Source organism: Stegastes partitus, unplaced genomic scaffold, assembly GCF_000690725.1.
Source record: "Stegastes partitus isolate 25-593 unplaced genomic scaffold, Stegastes_partitus-1.0.2 Scaffold263, whole genome shotgun sequence".
Classification (NCBI taxonomy): domain Eukaryota; kingdom Metazoa; phylum Chordata; class Actinopteri; family Pomacentridae; genus Stegastes; species Stegastes partitus.
In genome coordinates this window covers 41457-57384 of record NW_007577994.1, presented here as the reverse complement: position 1 = coordinate 57384, position 15928 = coordinate 41457, and the positions used below count along the sequence as shown (strand labels likewise).

At 40.5% G+C, this 15928-nt stretch overlaps 2 protein-coding genes across 6 annotated transcripts in view; one reads left to right on the top strand and one right to left on the bottom strand.

Annotated features, from left to right (window-relative positions):
- Nucleotides 1–294: 294 nt before the first annotated feature.
- pabir2 (PABIR family member 2) lies at nt 295–7754 on the top strand. Its single transcript, XM_008282183.1, has 10 exons — nt 295–1359; nt 1501–1579; nt 1670–1723; nt 2040–2083; nt 2193–2247; nt 2578–2679; nt 3953–4038; nt 4369–4433; nt 4665–4761; nt 5832–7754. The coding sequence occupies exons 1-10, from the start codon at nt 1235–1237 to the stop codon at nt 5968–5970; spliced, it is 846 nt and encodes a 281-aa protein (XP_008280405.1). The 5' UTR covers nt 295–1234; the 3' UTR covers nt 5971–7754.
- Nucleotides 7755–8088: 334 nt separating this feature from the next.
- The window catches only part of mospd1 (motile sperm domain containing 1), a 15819-nt gene continuing 7979 nt past the window's right edge, over nt 8089–15928 (bottom strand). The window contains exons 1-7 of one of the 5 annotated variants that reach the window (XM_008282177.1): nt 14098–14256; nt 11130–11427; nt 10959–11034; nt 10524–10756; nt 9503–9577; nt 8914–9078; nt 8089–8785 (exon numbers count right to left, since the gene is read on the bottom strand). In XM_008282177.1, the coding sequence (XP_008280399.1) occupies nt 8754–8785; nt 8914–9078; nt 9503–9577; nt 10524–10756; nt 10959–11034; nt 11130–11283 (735 nt within the window). In that variant the 5' untranslated portion in view covers nt 11284–11427; nt 14098–14256 and the 3' untranslated portion in view covers nt 8089–8753. Of the gene's footprint in view, nt 8786–8913; nt 9079–9502; nt 9578–10523; nt 10757–10958; nt 11035–11129; nt 11428–14097; nt 14257–15928 lie in introns of those variants that run through there. The other 4 variants (XM_008282179.1, XM_008282178.1, XM_008282180.1 and 1 more) reach the window with 4 other exon arrangements.

The following is a 15928-nucleotide window of genomic DNA, read 5'->3' as shown; positions in this document are numbered from 1 at the left end:
TTTACCAGGATTACAGTGAAGTTGTTGCTGTGATCAGTGAAACCACACAAAACATTTTCCCCATTTTGAGAAAAGTTTCACAAATTTGATCCCCCTGAAAGCTCTAAACATGAACCACAAATCCAAAAACACAGAGAGGAAGTTTGATCACAGCCTTTACATGAAGTGTCTCTGCTGTTGACTAACTTTGCAGGTAGCGCGGTTAAACCCAGGAACCGGAGGATGCGGCTCGCCTCTTTCCGCCTGAGCACGCCGGTGAACGGAGCCTTTTCATTGGACGGCTCCGCTGAACGCTAAAAAAAGGGGCGTGAAGTTTTGGTGCTAGCAGCTAGCTCCTGTGTGATCATCTGGGATCTGTTTCATTCTTTGGCGGCGCCCAGCAGGAGAGTCTGTAGAGTCGGTGGGGGATATTTGCAGCAGAGCCGGTTTACTTACTTACTTCTGTGAGCCGCGGTTGCTTTCAGACACACGGACTTGAGATGGAATGATGACCCGGCCTCTCTCTCTGGACATGGCATAGTGGCTACTGGCGTTGATGCTAACTTAGCTGGTTAGCTCCCGAGGCTAGGTAGCGTTGGTTGTGACTGGACCAACTAGCTAGCGTTGAGCACAATACTAGCTTGCGTTAGCTAGCAGGTAAACTCGCGTTATGAGACTTACTTAAAAAAAGCAACGTCGCCGTTTTTAACGTCGCCTACGTTGGACTGGAGGCGGACATTGGTTTTGTACAGAAAGTAACCAGCGGGCTAGCTTGGCTAACAGTAGCTCATTTAAGGCGCTAACATGCTGTGGTAGTTTTGCTGCGCTCCAAGTCGTCACCCTCTGCTGCTTTGCTCCAGCAGACTAACGGCTCAGTGGCTAGCTGTTACTGGGCATTGTGCGGTATGTAGCCATGGCATGCTAACCATCCTCCGGGAAAGTTGGTGAATGCTAACAACGTTACAGTCAGCGTTAGCGGGCAGGGCAGTTTGGGCTCCTTTATATATGAAGAATTGTAGATTTAGCATTGTTGTGGTGAACATGCAGTGGTATTTTGCTTAAGCTGACGACAGGGCCTTGCAGATTACTGTTTTCTATATTGTGTTAGCTGTTGTGTTGCGTGATTTGGTAATATTTTCCTCCCAACATGTAAGGCTAACAAAGTTTGGGGATCAATAATGTAACCTTACTGAGCTGGGTGGCCATTTTAAGTTAATGATTTAGGGACAGGCTGCATTATCTATCAAAAACAAAAATGAACAACTCAGGAGTCATGCCACAAGAAAAGATGGAGCTGGATCTGGAAATCCCATCCTCCTTAGTTCAGACCGATGGACAGCTGAGAAGATCCAACAGTGCACCCATGATAAATGGCTTAAGGTTCAACAAGAGTTACAATAATTTACTGCAAAATCAGAAATCATTGACTGTTGTTGTTGTTTTTATGCAGATATTGAAGTAACTACTTTGTGTCCTGGATTAAAGATGCATAATCTAAAAACTGTGCTTTCTCTTTTGCAGTGATCACTCTCAGGTGTTCCACAGAGAGGTTCTGCGTAATCGGAGGAACAGCACTACGGTTGTCAACAGGCCCACCATGGTACAGTGCTCTATTAACCACATCAACTCAGTTATTTTGAACTCTGAATTCATTGATTTTAATCATCTCCACGCTCATTCTCCTTTACAGGTCCCTTCATCGCCTATTCGCGTCCCCAGCACCAGACTTCATCAGATAAAACAGGTAAGAAACGGAGCCGCTGTTTAGAAATGTTTAACCCTGAAAGTGAGCATGTCAGACCACTGTTTCCCTCTCAAGCCATAGGGAGTGACGGTGTCTTTAAAAAACATGCAAGAGCGACATGCTTTGGAGTTCACAGGGCCATCGATCTTACAGAGTTGATCAATTGGTAGTATCAGACTCCTACAGAGGAAATGATTGCTCTGCTGGTTGAAGTTCACTGGTGTCTTACACAATGTATGGAATTCAGAAAAGCTGGAAAACGAGGTCGTAGCCAATATTACTTTCTAACCATCGATTTTATTGTGTGGTCTTGCAGGAGGAGGGTGTCGGTGTGATGAACAGAGAAACTGCTCATGAGCGGTGAGTATACATACAGCCGGTGGATGAAGAGATTTGATTGAATCGTTGCTTGATTGTAGGTGAAACTGACCGAAACTCATCCTTGGTTTTGTGTTTTTTGCACTCACAGGGAAGTTCAAGCTGCTATGCAAATGAGCCAGTCTTGGGAAGAAAGCCTCAGTCTGGTAAGAACCACTCCCCACTACTGTCTGTCCTACCCCCATCACCGCTGTTGTTGTGTTCTATTGTTCTGCATCCTTGGAAGTCGTTACCTTCCCATTGCATGTTTTGGCCCTGGGCCTCTCTTGGCCTCTCTCTTTCTATAGAGTGGACAAGCACAAACATGCTAGATTAACAAATGGGAGTTAACAGGGCCGCCAGTCCTTCAAGGTCAGGCTGAGTTGGTAGTATAATACTCCCACATTTGCTGCGTTTTGATGATTTGTCCTGCTTCATTACCATTACTGTACCATGAAAATGACTTTCAGTGTGTTCTGTTCATGCTGTGTTCGTAGAGTGACAATGATCTGGAGAAGTCTGCATCTTCGTCTCCAAAGCGGATCGACTTTGTGCCTGTGTCGCCTGCCCCGTCCCCCACGAGAGGAATCGGAAAAAAGGTACGTCGGACCTCACTGTGGTCAGATGCACCCTATATAACCTCACTGTAACCTTACTGGTGGCTTTCTCTAAACTAGATTATTACTGGAAGTATTTTTTTTGCAGCCTACAAAGGCAAGACATTTATTTTTTAGCTTTTTGAACAACTTAGTTTCTTTCAGTTTGCAGCTTTAAAATGAATCTTTTTGTCCTTTTTTAAATAGAATTAATCTTTACATTCCTAATATGCTGCAAATTTGGGAAGTAAAGTCATTCAAACCATTGATAAATACGCTGCCAGCTGTAAATGCAGGATTAGTTTCAACATTAATCGTAGGGAGGCACCGTTTCAGTGTCTGGTATCAGTCTGATACTCTTCTCATATTCATAAAATTACTACGATACAACCACACATTTACAGAAAAGCCAACTGGTCTGTGTTACCTCATCTGAAAGAGTAACGGCACCAACATTCAAAAAGTCCTCTGTGCAGGAAAAGCCCTCCAACCATTTCGTAACTAACACTGCAGCAGCAAGACGAAGAGTCACCATCTGTAAAAATAGATCTGATGTGGTGTGTTCCTCTTAAGAACCAGCTGTTATGAGTTGTAGATAATTCAGGGTTTTGTTATCTTCTCAGTGGACTCGAGCCTACAAACAAGATTGCCAGTCGTCCCCATTTCACACATTCTGTACCACCTCAGCTGTATCACTTGAAACTGATCATTGGAGCAGCAGTTTCAGCCCAGTGTCTCTGATCACTGTGACGCTGCAGTGCGTTGATAAGGATTTTGCTCTTCACTTTCACTAGAGTTGCTCTGTGAAACTACTTTGTGTGAGCAAAGCAGTTTCAGGGTTCACAGGGTAGCCGAGCCATAGTAGGCGTGTTGGATGTTATAGCACCTCATTGTTAGAGCTGTTGTGTCTTTAAATGCTCGTCGTTACTCAGTATCAGCAGCTGAGAACCCAAATGTAAGTACTGGCACTTAGTCTGACAAAAGGTGCAATCGGTGCCGCCCTGATTGACTCTACGAAGACGACTTTGTTAGCATAACAGGAACAGTAGTCAAAGTTTTGCCTTCCATCCATCCATCCATTATCTATACATCGCTTAATCCTCACTAGGGTCGCGAGGGGCTGGAGCCTACCCCAGCCGACTCAGGGCGAAGGCAGGGGATGCCTTTGTCTTGTATCAGTTAAATGATTAATGCTAATTATTTCTTGCTGCTGATCATTACTATTTTACTTTATAACCATGTTTTCTGTTGTCTTTATTTTCCTTCTTTCAAGCAGCAGTGCTTCTCTCCTTCACTACAAATTCTTGTGAGCAGCAATGGTCTGACGCCCAGCCCAATCCCCAGCCCAACACGGCGCTTCAGGTGAGCACCGGGTCTTTGAGTATGAACAACAGTTAAAAATCTACAGATCTAATCTACAGTTTTTAATGCTCTTTTACAAAAATAACCCGTGTAGTTGTTTCAGTTTACATTATTTATTTTTTTTGCCAATATTAATTGCAGATAAATTAGTTTTTGTGAAGCCGAATATTTTATTGCATTAGCTATTTCAGATAGTTACAGGTAAATATAGCATCTTAACAAATGTAAAAATGACAGTTTCTTCAGGTTTAGCTGTAGCTCACGACCACTGGCTGTTGCTGTATTTCAAAATAAAACGCCTTGACAATGTGTGCTTTCTGTGTTCTTCAGCCGACGGAGTCAAAGCCCAATCAACTGCATCAGAGCCAGCATACTTGGCCCAATAAAACGCAAAGGTAAGATGTCCATGTGTCTTTATGATTGGAACCGATCTGTTGAAAACTGAAGGCAGCATGCTCAGACTTTCTACTTTACTTTCTGTGATCTCTAAATATTTCAATAGATAAATCATTTCAAATAGACGGGTCTGCAAACATCACCGCCTTTATACTTTAAAACCTGCAGATTAGTTGCAGAAATTTGGTCTTTAGAAAGTTTTCTAAATGCTGACTCCTTTCACTCGGCAGGTGAGATGGAGACGGAGAGCCAACCCAAGAGGCTCTTCCAGGGCACCACCACCATGCTGTCCTCGGATGCCTCCAACCTGTCAGATCTCAGTTCCTGGTAAGAAACTTTCACAACAACACGTCGTGTATCACACAGTTTAGATAATGATACTCCTGTGAATGCTGAGTTGGCGAGCAACCACACTGTAGATTTTAAAAAAGCAAAGCTTGATTAGCTTAATTAGATTTTAAGCCAAATCAAAACTGATTCAGTTACTCAAGGTGGGTTCGGCAATAAAAGCAATCAGCAGCTTTACAAGGTTTGTGAGGAACTCGAGATCCAGAATGAAGACTGAAAATTGTGAGAATTGTTTTATTTCCTCTTTGCCTACGTCTTCGGTCAGTGTTTAGAACAAACATGCCTTCAGTATGTTGAAAATGTTATCTTTTGCTGTAGATTATGAAGAAACCAGACTGTGTGCCAGGAAGTTAGAAAAGTGAATTAGCTAACAGGCTGTTTAGCTGTTTACCTACGTGGACAGTCACATCGTGTAAATGTGTAATTCGTTTAGAATCTCGTTTGGCTACTTTAACACATGCTAGCTGTGTAACATACAGAGAACGCTGTAGTGGTTTATAGGTCCTGTGCAAAATATCTTCACTCAACTCGCTCCTCTTTTTCTCTTTGTGTGTTATTAGTCCTGTTTTAGTGGCACCTCCATGCACATATTCTGTAAAATGGACGGTAGAAACTGATCAGCCTCTTATGAAGTTTCCATACATTCATAATGAAATGCATGTCTCTGCGTTAAACACCAGGATGCACAGTACTTCTACAGATTTGAAAGGAGGCGCAACAATACCACATCGACAATACAGCTCAACCTGGTGACTCTTCTTTTATCTGCAGGGCCGTGTTGTTTGCAGGATGTGCGTGACTATTTATTCATGCGGCTTCAGTTCAGAGTTGTGCCCTGTTAGAAGTGATACATAAAAGTCCAACCTTGTGAGATTGCCCTCATGACTTGTACAAAAAAAGAGACAAAGCCAACAAGTTCAGATCCCGTCAGATTAACAGAAAGAGGTCAAGTCAGCAGTGCTTTAAATTGAGTGAAGTGTTGTAACTTCAGTGGGGAGAAAGTGTGAGATTTTCCCACTTACTGAACAAACCTTTCCTCCTCTTTTCAGTCACTCTCCGGATCTACTGGACGGCAGCCTCAGCAGCGTCGGCTCCTCCACCGACTCTCCGGGCAAAATGGAGGGAGTGTCGCCCTCCTCGTCCAGCAACTCGCCCTTTGCTTCCCTCCAGGATTTGTCCCCAAAATGAGCGCGGGGGACGGCTAGAGACACTAAAACATTTTTACAGAGGGATGAACAAAGCCTCTCTCTCTTGGGAACCTTCTTCGACCCTTTCCTTCACCAAAACGTAGTTCTAAGTGGAGTTTGCTTCTGAACGGCTATTTTCATGGCAACGGAGGGTCTACATAGTTTTGAAATACGGAAACGAAAGCCATGGACGAGTTTGTGTGTAAAGAAGTAAGCCTAGTCAAACTGGGAATGACTGAAGACACTGTGAGCACCAGCTGCTATACGAGGATCTTGGATGGTGCTTGGCTTCGTAGTGATATTTTGTTTATAAGTGGCTATCCTGCAAATCTGTCCTACCAGTTCCCCCTCAGCAGAGAGGGACATCGAGCACTGGACACATTTAAAAAAACAAACAAAAAAAAAAGAATAATGGATGTGTACATTTCCCTGTTTTTGTGCTGGAAAACTTCTGTCCACAGGCCTTTGTATGTACACAGTCTGCAGATTTTGTAAGAAAAGATTTAACTTATTGTTTTTCCTGCTTTGTTTGTAATTATGTACATATTAACCTTGTCAGATGTCATACATAGTTTTAAGTTTTGGCTGTGAGGTGAATGTAGGCACAGGTCTTCAACAGCTTTCTTTGTAAAGGAACATAAATTACTTCTGGGGTACAACTATGGAGATTTCCTGTTATACTGTAAGAGAAGTTATGTTTTGAGCAGATATTCTGAATATTTTTATGATATAGGCTGTGAACTGTGGTGTTTTTTTTTTCCTCTCTCCAGTTTGGCTGTTTGACTTGCTGCAGTTTTAATTGCTCGGACGATTCACGCAGCGAGCAGTAAATCTTAAAACGAAATGAGATGGTCATTCCTGGTAGTCTTTCAACACTAAAGGTTCCTCTGTAATCCTGTGTTCTCGTCAGGATGATTTTTGTAGATATGAAAAAGTATAGAAAAAAAAAGATTACCTTTTTTTTTTTCTTCTTCTTCTGGCAAAGTTTTCTTATTTATGGAGAAAAAGTTTATTATAAAATTGGATGGTGATAGGTTTCTATCCCCAGTAAACCTTTTGTGTTGTCATTCACACCAAATCAACTGACTGCTGGAACGTTCAGCAACAAAAACTAAAAGGCACCATCGCATTGTGAGTAAAGAGACTGCTGTTTCTGCTGTGGTTTATTAAAATCCTTTTTGCTCAGGATGCCTAGTCCTGTAGTGTTTCAGCCTGTGTAAGTCTTAAGTAAGTAAAACTTGACTTTCTCTTAAAAACAAACACCCCCCAAAGAGTACAATATGTTGAGGTTACGCCTGCACTGTGATATTTGCACCAAAATTTGCTTCCTGTTGTCATGACCCCAGTGTCCATCTTCCACCCTGTGTAACTTCTGAACCCCTTTACGGCTCCGTAAACAGTGTATTTGTTCAAGAAGGAAGCGATTGTAAATCATGTTATGGAAGTGTGTCCTCTAATTTAAAGAAAGGTGTGGTTGCAGTTAATTTACTGAATGTCTTTTTTTCCTTTTTATACGAAGAAAATGGGGGAAAAAGCAGTCGACTTGCCCTGCTGTCAAGATTTTATTATTTTTTTCCCCAAAAAATTCTTATATTTTTTTTTCCCTCAGTCATCATCTGAAGTGTTCAGGGTAAGAATTTAGCAAATGATATAATGCTATAACTGTGTCTGTAATGGAAAGGCTGCAATCTGCCAAGCTGGCCAACACCTCGTCCATGCTTGTGTCTTCAGTGGTTGCCATCGTAGCGGACATCAGGATTAAATAAATTATTTCATTATTACGTCTGTGCAGCGCTGAGTTGTTTGTTTTTTTCTTAAGAGCACTAAAACTGATGTTAACTGTGCACTGACGCCCACAGCAGAATAGTGTCACTCCCAAACCTTATTTACAGCTCTGGAACCAACAGCTATGCAAGCAGTTACAAATCATGTTGTGTTTCGTTGTCAGATCTGATAACGTCAAGGCCCCTCAGGGAGACGGCTGGAATATTTTCAGTAACCATCACTGCGGAGCTAACAGAGGCCTTACTGTCGTGTTTTATGCTCTACACCCTCCTGACCCAGCTTGTAAAGTGTAAAAAAAAAAACTAAAATACCCAGAATCTATCTAGAAACATTATACAATACAGCTGTACTGAGACTTTATTAAACATTTGATGGAGCATTGATATAGTATGGCAAGCGAACCATTTTCTTCAAAAGAAGACGTTTCCTTTGGTGACATGTAGAAGTATCTTGCTGCTGAAAAAATAAAAGCCAATTCAGATAAAAGTATCTGCAAAAAAAACATGCAAATAACTGCATTTAGTCCTCAGTCTACGCTAAAAATGCTTCAAAAAACATTGATATAATGACGGTTACAGGTGAATACCATAACAAAATTTTAATGGCTTTATATATACATGTATCATGTTTGCATGTAGATTCCTTTACACTCAAGTTAACCATAATTCTGTCACATAATGGCAATAGAAATACAAACAGAGGCTGAACAACACTCAGCGGCCTCATGTTTTTTTTTGTTTTTTTTCACAGACAGCTCCATCACACAGCTCCCCCTGTTTGCATCAGTTCAGTATTGTGTATGTATGAACACAAAGGTGTGGATTTGAAAACAAGAATGCTAAAGTGAATTTTTTCAGAGGATGAGGTAATCGAATCGGAACCCCGACCCCCTGCTGTCAGCTCTACCCACTGAAGCGTAGTAGTGCCTCCGATGTGAGAATGTTCTCTTCGTCTTAAAGACGACTTTTCCTCCGCCTCTTCCTCGCGGCTCGCAGCACTTCATGTGCGTAGGATGACCATTGTAAGAAGACCTAAAGCATAGGGAAACACAACACAAAGCCACTGGATATAAGCTGCCGCACTTTCAAGAAAAGTGACAACCTCATTGTGTTGTAGCCAACAGCATGGGTTTGTGTGGTTATGATGATTTTTTTCTTACCAAGAACATAAGCAGCTACAAGTTTCTTGTTAACACTTAAGTGGAGGTAGACAGGCACAGTAGATTCTTGCTCCCCCAGCGTCGGGAGCATCAGGGCGGCCATACACACCAGCCCAAGCAGCACTGTCAGCAGACTGGGTCCTCCGGCGACTGGACGGCTCTCTGCTAATCACAAACACACATGCAAACGCTGCAATCAGACGTTTCACTCAGAATGTAAACTAGTGATTTAGCAACTCAAAAGGCTGACTTCTTCATTTGCTTGCATCTGAATCAGAGGGAGCATAGTTTAAAGAGCCCATATTATGCTGAAAGGGTTTCACAGCTGCTTTTCTATGCATGTAAAAGGGTTTCTCACTGCTCCTTACCTGCCTGACATGCTTTGTTTGAAATCCAGGCTTTTGTTTTGCTGCTTATTTACATCACCATGTAACACATTTACATAACGCCGGCTTAGCTACTACTTTGGCACGCCCTCAGACAAAGAATGAGCTGCTTCCTTGCAGGTCCTCACTAGAAACGCTTCTGCTAGAGCTACGACTCTCTGCCTACGCTCAGTTCTGGGTTTAAAGCACGTAACTACTGTTACCTTGCTTCCGTCGGGTCAGTCGACCAATCAGAACGGACTGAGTTTTTCGGGAGGAGTGCCTTAAAGAGACAGGAGCTAAAACGGAGCATTTCAAACAGAGTGTGAGAAGAGGTGCTGCAGCAGTGTACAGCATTAGAAAAAATATTGTGTTGTTATTGTTTTTTTTAACATGAAGGCATCTTAACATATTCTCGTAGACCCCAAAAATACATTTATAAACCTGGAAATGTGCATAATACGGGCCCTTTAAAAAATGTTGCAGCTGAACACCCCAACACTTAACGACACCTGGGCACAATTAAGAATAAAAAATGTATGCTGCAAAATAACATTTTGGTCGTTTGGTATATTAGTAGATGTAGCAAGAGCATACGCATAAAATAAAGTTAACTGCAACCTGCGTACAATGAGGCTTATGCTTTAAATGATAAATGAAAATGGCAGCCAGTGGGGCAAACCTTATGCATCATGCATTTAATCTACATGACAGTGTAAATAGAAGGTTCATGTTGATCTATTGCCTCTTCACCTTATTTTAATGATGTTAAACTTCTCAGGCACTACAACTATATTCCACTTCATTTAGGTTCAACAAGTCCCCTTACATTCAAACAGCTGTAATTCTGCAGCTTTCACCTATTTGGCCAAAACACATCCGCCACAAACAGTACTTTCATTACAACCAGAAATAAATCAAGCCAGTGTTTATCCTCTGTGGATCAGTGCACCGTACAGACAACAACAATATTAATATATGTACGATAATCTAAGAAAAATATCAGCAAAACTAGATACAGAGACACCGACCGACACTGAGACAAGGTCAAGTATCAGAGGGTGGATATAACCTCCATATTATTTCACTATGTGAGCCTAGAATTTATTTTTATACCAAATGAGACAAGTAACAGTTAGCATTCAATAATGTAATTATAAAGTCCCACTAGATGGGAACAGGTTGACTTTTATGATCATTTGGCTCCACCTAGTGGTAAAATCACACAACAGCGCTTCATCCTACCTGTCTGAAACGCAGTCTGCTCAAAGAACTCGCTGTCTGCAAACTGCTCTTTGATTCTGCGTTCCTCATCTTGGGGTCGGGGGCTCGGCGGCTCCTGCGAGGCCGAAGGACGGAGCGTCGCCGTCACCTCTTTGCGTCCCAGAGCTTTCCGCTGACTCTGTTCCGACACCTGCAGCCGGAACTTGTCGTACACCCCATAATGGCATGCCCGCACATCTCTGTGTCTGATTACTCTGTGTGGACACAGAGAGGGAGACAGACTCTTTGGTTAACCACGTGGGAGAGTTCGCTGCAAACAACCATCTCGCTCACAACATATAATCAAAACTGCCAAACAAACCCACAAGTTAAGATTTACAAAGGTAGGCAATAAACAGTGATTACACAGGCAGGAACTGACCAAAACCAACGGCCTTACACACAAAGTAAACTCACATGTCAACACAACACTGTGGCTTGACAGCTCCGGTGGCGTCCACCACAGTGTATTTGTTTGGCGCCGTGCACAGCACTGAGAAAGAAGAAAACAGATTATCTTGATGATCTGGAATGCAGTGATTTAAGTTTATATGGGATCAGAAATAGATTTTTTCTCTGCTCACTGACCTTTAAACTTGAGGGCGAACTCATAGGGATTGTAGAGGGTGAGCACCTGCTTGTGAGACGACTGCTCATCTGCGTAGAAGACGAGCTCAGTGGGGAACACGAACACTGGAAGGCTTCCTTCCACCAGCTCAGGCTGTCGATGCTGCTGCTGCATTGGCTCCAGCTGAGCTCAGCCCCTTCCCCGTCCACGGTCTGCCTGGGCCCCCCACTCTTCTCTAGCGACTATCAAGCTGTGTAAACTCCCTTCAGATGGAAATGGCACTTCCCGCTCTCAGCTCCTTAGGGCCATGATGTGATACTGTGGAGAGATGCAGGTAATGAAAAACCATAAACATTTACGCAGGAGGCACCAACTTACAGTGTATTCACACTTCAACATTTTATTCCTCTGCACTTTATGAAGAGACACTGCATTTTTATGTCATTTATTGTAGTTTGTAGTAACTAATAAAGCTTGTAAGATGCACTGCCAGAGTTTAGACTAAAACCGAACTGATGAGGGGTTGACTGATGCGTTTTTTTCAGGATTAACAGTTAACTCTCACAACCGATATTTGCAGTAAAAGTAAAAACTCCCACACAAAACCTTGTTGAAATGCCTTTGTTTTTATGTTTTATGTCCTCTAGTATAGACATGACATGTAGATAATCAGATAATGATGCGGGTGGGACGCTGCTCAATACCAAAGTAATAACTACAGACAGAACCAAAGTAACACTTTTTAATTTAAATTTACTTTAGCAGAAATCTGTTAAAAAAGAGAAAAATATGCTGATAATCTGAAAAATGCTAAATATTTGATTTGATAATCATCCAAACTAACAATTGGATCAGTTTCTTCAAGACAATACCAATATTGCTATCAGGACAGCAACTAACAATTATGTCTATTTATAAAAAAAAATCTGTTGATTAGCGTTTTGACTAATCAATTAATTGCTTAATCTACAAAAGTTTAGAAAATGGTCAACAGTACATCTTTAAAATATACTGTTTTGGGCTGCTGCTTTAGCTCACCTGGTTGAGCTGGTGACCCATCTACAGGGGCTATTGTCTCTGAAACAGAGGCCATGGATTCGAATCCTGCTCATGGCCCTTTGCTGCAACCCCTTCCCCCATTCTCCTCCCCCACTTTCCTGTCTCTCTTTCAACTGTCCTATGTAACAAAGGCAAAGAGGCCAAAAAAAAAAAACTTAAAAAAAAAATATAGTTTTGTCCACAACTCAAAAATATATCGTTCACTTTTATAGAGGTTAAAAGAAACCAGAAAATATTCAAATTTAAGAAGCTGGAATCACTAAATTTGGACTAATTTTTTTTTTTTTTTAAAGCCATTCAAACTAGGGATTGACCAATTACCGACCTGGCTGATTATTTTATCCAGTATTCAGTATTTTTTAATGAGTTTTGCTGTTCTTTAAAAAAAAAAAAAATTGATTTTTGATCAAATTAATAAATTAAAAAATGCTGTACGCCTCTATCTGTAATCACCAATCTGTGGACAACGTTCCTCCCACACCACTATCTGACTGGTTACACGTCATTGGTAACAGCCTATTAATACCTCTGTGCAATAACACACTATTTATTACACTGAATACTTAGATAGGAAATTCACATTTTACATTTTATGTCTCTACTTTTTCTACTCATGTTCATATTGTTTAGGACATACTTTATACTTATGTTTATCTGTATATTTTTTATACTGTTTATATTTCTAGACTTCAAACGAGCACATGTAACACAAGCAATTTCTCCTTGGCCATTAATAAAGTATTTCTGATTCTAAAAATACTGAAAGAAAACTTTTTTTCCCCCCAAGACATTTCAACAAGGTTATGTGTTGTAGTTTGTGTTCATTTTGGCTTTAAGATTCCAATTTTTACTGCTAATATACCAAATATCAATTATTGGTCTACTTGATTACCATTAATTGATTAAAAAACAACAACAAAAACAAAAACAGTCAGGCTCATCTCTACTTCTAACCTATTAATCGAGCACCAAATGAGTATAACTAGTATATTAGTATAACTAGTTAACAACTCACTGATTAATCAATCATATGTTGCAGTTAAAAGTGATTATAGAAAAACAGCAGTGTCGAGATCGTTTCCACAACACCTCAATGGCGTTTCAGTTTTAGACTTTCTTTGTATTTATGGACCCATACTCCTGTATGTACCACAACTTAGTATACATGCATGATTACAACAGGTAAAACGTTAAAGAATATCTATTGGAACGTTTTTTTTATATCCAAACGAGCAAAATTTACAGAAGAGAAATTCAAAACTGTTTAATTTAAGAAACTTGCTTAAGTTTAAAGAAGTCCAACTCGACGAAACAGAAACGCCATGTGGCTGGTCACGTGTCCCCGTGTGTTTACATGGTTACGAAGAGCTCGAGGAGCGAAACTCGTTGGTGTCGCAACACTTATTGTTCTCCGAGCAACGTTGGACGCAAAAAATTACTGCAAACTCACTGCCTCAGCAACAAAGTTTTAGTGAAGTAGCTTTTCATTACGTGAGGTATCCATCGTTATTGTCACGATAAAGTTAACTACCTGGCTTTGTATTCGATCCTAGACGGTGTAGCTTGACTGTTAACTACCTTTAAACTGCACCGCAATCGTAGGTAACAACGTAAACAGACGCAAGAAAACAGGTTTATATGGAAGTGTTTGTCGTTAACACAATAACACGAACAATTAGCTGACTTGTACAATACAAATTAGTAAATAACCCATGTATTTACGTTGTATTTGGTTGTTCTGCCACAGTAATAACACATCTTTAGCATGAATGCTAACTCTGTACAATACAGCTGGCTAGCGTTAGCCGGCTAGCAAAACCCCAGCTGGTAGCTGATAGCCACTTATCGCTGTACAAACGCAGTGTCATTACAGGAAACCAGGCGCCCGTTTGTTTTCATTTCAGCAGAAACGCGTTGGTGAGACTTTACCTCGTTGTCAGCATACGGGCGGGTGAAACGTTAGAGCTGTACCCGGGTTCAGTGCTTCTGCTCCCACCCTGTTGTTGTTGCTCCTCTGCCTTTTTTCTTTGTGAATAATTACACTGCAGACCTCGCGGTGCATTCTGGGACGGCGGAGGGCGAGAGGCGACGTACGTGCGGACGTAAGATGTTCCACCAGCATGCGGAGCAGCCAACATGTTTGTGATGACTCCATAACACTCTGAGTGGAATAAACAGGAGGGTTTCAAACTTGGTATAAACTATGAAGCAACAATAAATCTGCTTAATACTTAGACTTTGATTTTTCCTAAATGTAATTAAGCCATGTTAACACGCTAATCGTATAAAATAGGTCAAAATTGCACTTAAATACACACTTAATATGGTTATAAATGCATTGTTTTTAAGTTTTGTTTACAGGGATTTGTCACTTTCCACAGAAAAAAAACCCAAAAAAACTTCAGACTGTGGTTGAATTACAGAATGTAGTTCCTTTATTGTCATCATACAGCCTACAGTGAAATTAAGCAACAATCCTGCAAGGGCATTCACACAAACACATTTTTTAACCTCTTAAAACCCGAGCTCTTGTTTGATATGCATTTTTTTCCTCTTTGCTATTTGATGACATCAATTTGCTATTTGATGTGATAAAATAACAAAGACAATGAAAAAAATAAAATAAAATAAAAATTATTTTTTTAAATGTAAAAAATAATACAAATTAAATAACAATAAAATAATAAAAATAATAAAATAATTTTGAAAAATTTATAAAATTAACTACTGTGGTAATATAACCCAAAATGTGATGTCCACGCATGCCAACGCCAGGTCTTAAGAGGTTAGGTACAGTGATAAACATGCAAATATCAATTCAAAAATATTGTTAAAATAGTATGTACAAGTATGGAAACACTGTTGTAGCTTATTGTTGTAAGAATCAACACTATAGGACAGATATGTGACTGATATTGCACTTCGGGAAAATGCACACTGTAGAGAATTTATGAAAGTACAATGGCTTAGTGTGCAAAAAGTACAAATAAGGTGTAATTGTGTGTATACATATGAATGGGATCAGAATATAATCAGGCAGATAAGAAGAAGGTGTATGTAGCAGGAAAAAAAAGAAAAAAAAACTAACAAAAAATCCATGTTTAAGTCATTCACATCCAGCCAGAGTTTAGTTCTCTGAAACTGAGGCTGTTTTTGAGACTTGATGGACCTGAAGTGTCTACCAGAGAGCAATGCAAAGTGGAATAACAAGGAGTTCTTTTGGAGGCCTACACCACAGCAGACAAATCTGTCCAATGAAGAACCTGTTTTAAACTTGCTCCAGGTTATGTGTCTAGACTTAGCTGCTATGACTTTCCTCTGACCTTTAAATCTATCTCCTGATATAAAGTGTGACCTTATTATAAATTTAGGTTTGCAGTTTAATATGTGATCTCACGGTCAGTGTTGAAAGGACACATCCAGCACACCCTTTTCTGTAACACGATAAACTTTCAGATTTATTAAAATCATGGCCAAACTAAACTGAAAAGATGTCACTTTTTATGATTTTGTGGCCTGAGGCGAGAATTACTATCCCACTGTCTCCTGCTGTATTATTTCTACTTCAGCTTTTGCTTCTAACATAAAAATGCATTTTGTCTTGATCTGCCTTTGAAGCACAAAATCCATGTGCTGTGACAATGCCTCAATCAATCACTAAGTCAGACTTTATATTGTATTAAATAGCACTTTTCATACTAATGAAATGTAAGACAAAGTGCTTTACAGATGAAAGGAAACAATACAAATACCACCCACC

Bases quoted from the DNA above. Each gene is read 5' to 3' on its own strand.
- pabir2 (XM_008282183.1), top strand. From the start codon at position 1,235: ATGAACAACTCAGGAGTCATGCCACAAGAAAAGATGGAGCTGGATCTG. The intron at 2,248-2,577 runs GTAAGAACCACT...CTGTGTTCGTAG, and splicing joins GGGAAGAAAGCCTCAGTCTG to AGTGACAATGATCTGGAGAA. The intron at 4,039-4,368 runs GTGAGCACCGGG...TGTGTTCTTCAG, and splicing joins AGCCCAACACGGCGCTTCAG to CCGACGGAGTCAAAGCCCAA.